This window comes from Limulus polyphemus, unplaced genomic scaffold, assembly GCF_000517525.1.
Source record: "Limulus polyphemus unplaced genomic scaffold, Limulus_polyphemus-2.1.2 Scaffold1492, whole genome shotgun sequence".
Lineage (NCBI taxonomy): Eukaryota > Metazoa > Arthropoda > Merostomata > Xiphosura > Limulidae > Limulus > Limulus polyphemus.
The window spans coordinates 113,879-117,506 of NW_013667102.1; the positions used below are offsets into that span (position 1 = coordinate 113,879).

The 3,628-nt window shown below is 34.7% G+C and overlaps 1 protein-coding gene across 2 annotated transcripts in view; it reads left to right on the top strand.

Moving 5' to 3' along the window:
• LOC106463822 (lachesin-like) overlaps window positions 1-3,628 on the top strand; it is a 77,928-nt gene that overhangs the window by 60,886 nt on the left and 13,414 nt on the right. For both annotated transcript variants that reach the window (XM_022391432.1, XM_022391433.1), the window contains exon 6: window positions 663-950. In XM_022391432.1, coding sequence (XP_022247140.1) covers window positions 663-950 — 288 coding nt within the window. The remainder of the gene's footprint in view (window positions 1-662; window positions 951-3,628) is intronic.

Sequence of the window (3,628 nt, forward strand, 5' to 3'; positions counted from 1 at the left end):
GTCACTGAAAATGTATTTTATTTTCAAATGTCTATTTAGGCTACTAAACTAAGTATTTTACTTTTAAGTGCGTATTTAGGCTACTGAACTGAGTATTTTACTTTAAAGAGTGTAGTTAGGTCACTGAAAATGTATTTTATTTTCAAATGTTTATTTAGGCTACTGAACTAAGTATTTTACTTTAAAGTGTGTATTTAGGCTACTGAACTGAATATTTTACTTTAAAGAGTGTAGTTAGGTCACTGAACAATGTATTTTATTTTCAAATGTCTATTTAGGCTACTGAACTAAGTATTTTACTTTTAAGTGTAATATTCAGACTATTATATTAAATATTCTACTCGCAGACTTAGTTGTCATATCAGTGAAAGTAACAATGCCATTACCAAGGTAGTTATTTGTTCATTACATACCTTTAACTACCACAAAACTTTATCTAGACATTTTGAAGGTTATGTTATTGCAGAAACACTGACGAGGTTGAATAAACCACTGAGTTCCGAAGTGAAATTTACCGAATTTCGCCAATCTCAAGCTGTTGTGTAATAATTAATAAATTTTGGCCAAAAGTACTTATATAAACACACAAAAAAAACGCAAAGCTTTTTTTTTACTAAGAAGCATACTAGTTTTAAATTTCTGTCTTTATCTTTTTAATTAAGTCACACCGATGATCTGGGTTCCAAATCAACTGATCGGTTCGCCCGTTGAAAACAACGTCACCTTAGAGTGTCACACCGAGGCGTATCCAGCATCCATCAACTACTGGACAACTGAAAAAGGAGACATGTTAGTCACTGACCATAAATATCGGGTAAAAAATGAACACAAAACATACAAAGTACAGATGAAACTCACTATTTTAAAAATTCAACCAGATGACTTTGGAACGTACAACTGCCACGCCAGAAATTCTTTGGGATCAACAGAGGGCACCATTCGCATTTATGGTATGTTATGTATAACATTTATATTACATTCAAAAGATTTACGATGTAAGACACTTTTTTTATGTGCTAGTTAATGGTACGTTTTCAATATAGTTAAGAAACAGATTATGTTAATGAAAAATAAATGAAAACAATTTCCAATCCTACCCACGATAATTTAGCCTACAAGGATGTGCATCAAAACGAAAAAAGCACATCTTTATCATACGTTCTTTGTAACAAACATGCATTAAAGCACCTTTGTCATCGGAAGCTATACATCAAAGATGATTATAACCCAAAACTTTTGGGGCGTAAGAATATACATCTTGTTACCAAGACCACGTAAGTTTGACAACCCTCATGGTTTTCTTCCATCAAAAGTCCTTTTATAATCATTGGGTTGTGTTGAAATAGGGTAATTAAAAGAGTGGTTAAGCCCATTGAACACTGTTAATTTATCACAAAAAAAGCCCCCCAGTGGAACAGTGGTATGTCTGCGGATTTACAACGCTAGAAACTGGGTTTCGATACCCGTGGTTGGCAGAGCGCAGATAGCCCATTGTGTAGCTTTGTGCTTAATTCCAAACAAACAAACAAACACAAAAAAATGTTGTTATTGTTTTGCGGAATTTCACAGAAAGCCACATTGGGCTATCTGCTGTATCCAACGAACCCTGGATTTCTTGTGATGTAAGTCCGTAAACTTACCGCTAACCCACCGGTAGACGAATGTTAAATTATCACTAAAAAGTTGTTGTTTTGCGGAATTTCACAGAAAGCCACATTGGGCTATCTGCTGTATCCAACGAACTCTGGATTTTTTGTGATGTAAGTCCGTAAACTTACCGCTAACCCACCGGTAGACGAATGTTAATTGATCACTAAAAAGTTGTTGTTTTGTGGAATTTCGTGCAAAGTTACTCGAGGGATATTTGCTCTAGCCGTTCCTAATTTTGAAGTTATGGACTAGAGAAAGACAGCTAGTCAACACCACTGATAGCAAATTTGTTGACTACTCTAGTCAAATAGTGGGATTTGACCATTACTCGCGTAACTCACTCACAGACAATAAATGGAAAGTGAGAAATATTTTTTTGTAGGTAACAGGGCGCGGATCACGAAACCTCGGATGGACAGTCTGGTACGCTAAGTACTAGGCCAAAATAGTAAATTTATTTCGATTAAAAAATACGCATGTATATATATATAATTAAATGAGCAAAACTAGCCCAAAAAATCAAATTAAAGACGCTGCATAAATTAATAGAATCCCCAGGGTACAGACTATAATGTGGGACACAAAATGTGCCTGGGTTTTGGACCTACATTGCGTGGGGATACACAGTCTATCAGTCTTAACCTCCCTTCGCCAGTTTCACATGAAGAAATGCATTAAAAAAAATTATCAAAAGAAATACAAGTTAGGAGAGCGAGATGTGGGTGCTCAACCCACCGAGAGAGGGGGGATAACTCTTCCAGGCAAAAAACCCGTTTTATTTTCCCTTTCAACTTGTAAAACTGTTTGAAATTATATAATATCTAGACTTTGTAGGCTTAAAAACTCTTCAGGACTACTTCTTTTACCTCCCTTTGTGGAAAAGCGGTATGTCTGCGGATTTACAACGCTAGAATCCGTGTTTCGATACCCGTGGTGGGCAGAGCACAGATAGCCCATTGTGTAGCTTTGTGTTCAATTACAAACAAACGTTTAACCCCATCTACGTGGATGTAGCTAAACTGTCTTTATTGTTTTTCAATACACAACCCACCAACTTAGAATGTGAAAAAATATTGAGTTGAAGATTAGTCAAACCTACGAATCGTGTACCTAAATATTACGTCATTTTAAACATCTACGAATCGTGTACCTAAATATTACGTCATTTTAAACATCTACGAATCGTGTAACAAGAACCATATTACATCATAAGCTATGAAAAGTATATATATATATATATATATATACTATAACACTTGTGCATGAGAAACTATTTTTCTTATAAGGCTTAACGTGGCTTTAAGTACATGAATAATAGTTATAAATTTAACTCTAGAGACCCCTTAAAAAGTTAAGACTAGCGCTTTACCTATGTACGAGAAGAAGAAGAAGAAAAGGGTTAAAAATGAGCAAGTGTTATCTTTGTTAAAAGTTCACTTACTGATTAGGAATTATGCGAAAAGACCTTTTGAAAATAGTAACACACGTATATATAGCCTGTACAGCAGGGAAAATGCAGATTGTATGTGTATAATACATAGTAATGTTTTTATATATATATATATACACACACACACACATATATATATATTCATGCATTTAGTTCTTTTTTAACTTGTGTGTGTGTGTGTGTGTGACAAGGGTAAACGCCTATTTACGTGAAGAATTTTGCTGTTACCTATCTAAGGGCGAGTTGCATGTTTAGAGACAGGAAATGTACTTGAATAAAATATGTGATATATACATATATTGAAAACATATACGTTTGACATGGGCACTTTACACGTAGGAAGACTGCGTGATGAGTACATAAATATGTGTAGATGGATTTTAGACGTTTGAAATGTGCACTTTACACGTAGGAAGACTGCGTGATGAGTACATAAATATGTGTAGATGGATTTTAGACGTTTGACTTGTGCACTTTATACGTAGGAAGACTGCGTGATGAGTACATAAATATGTGTAGATGGATTTT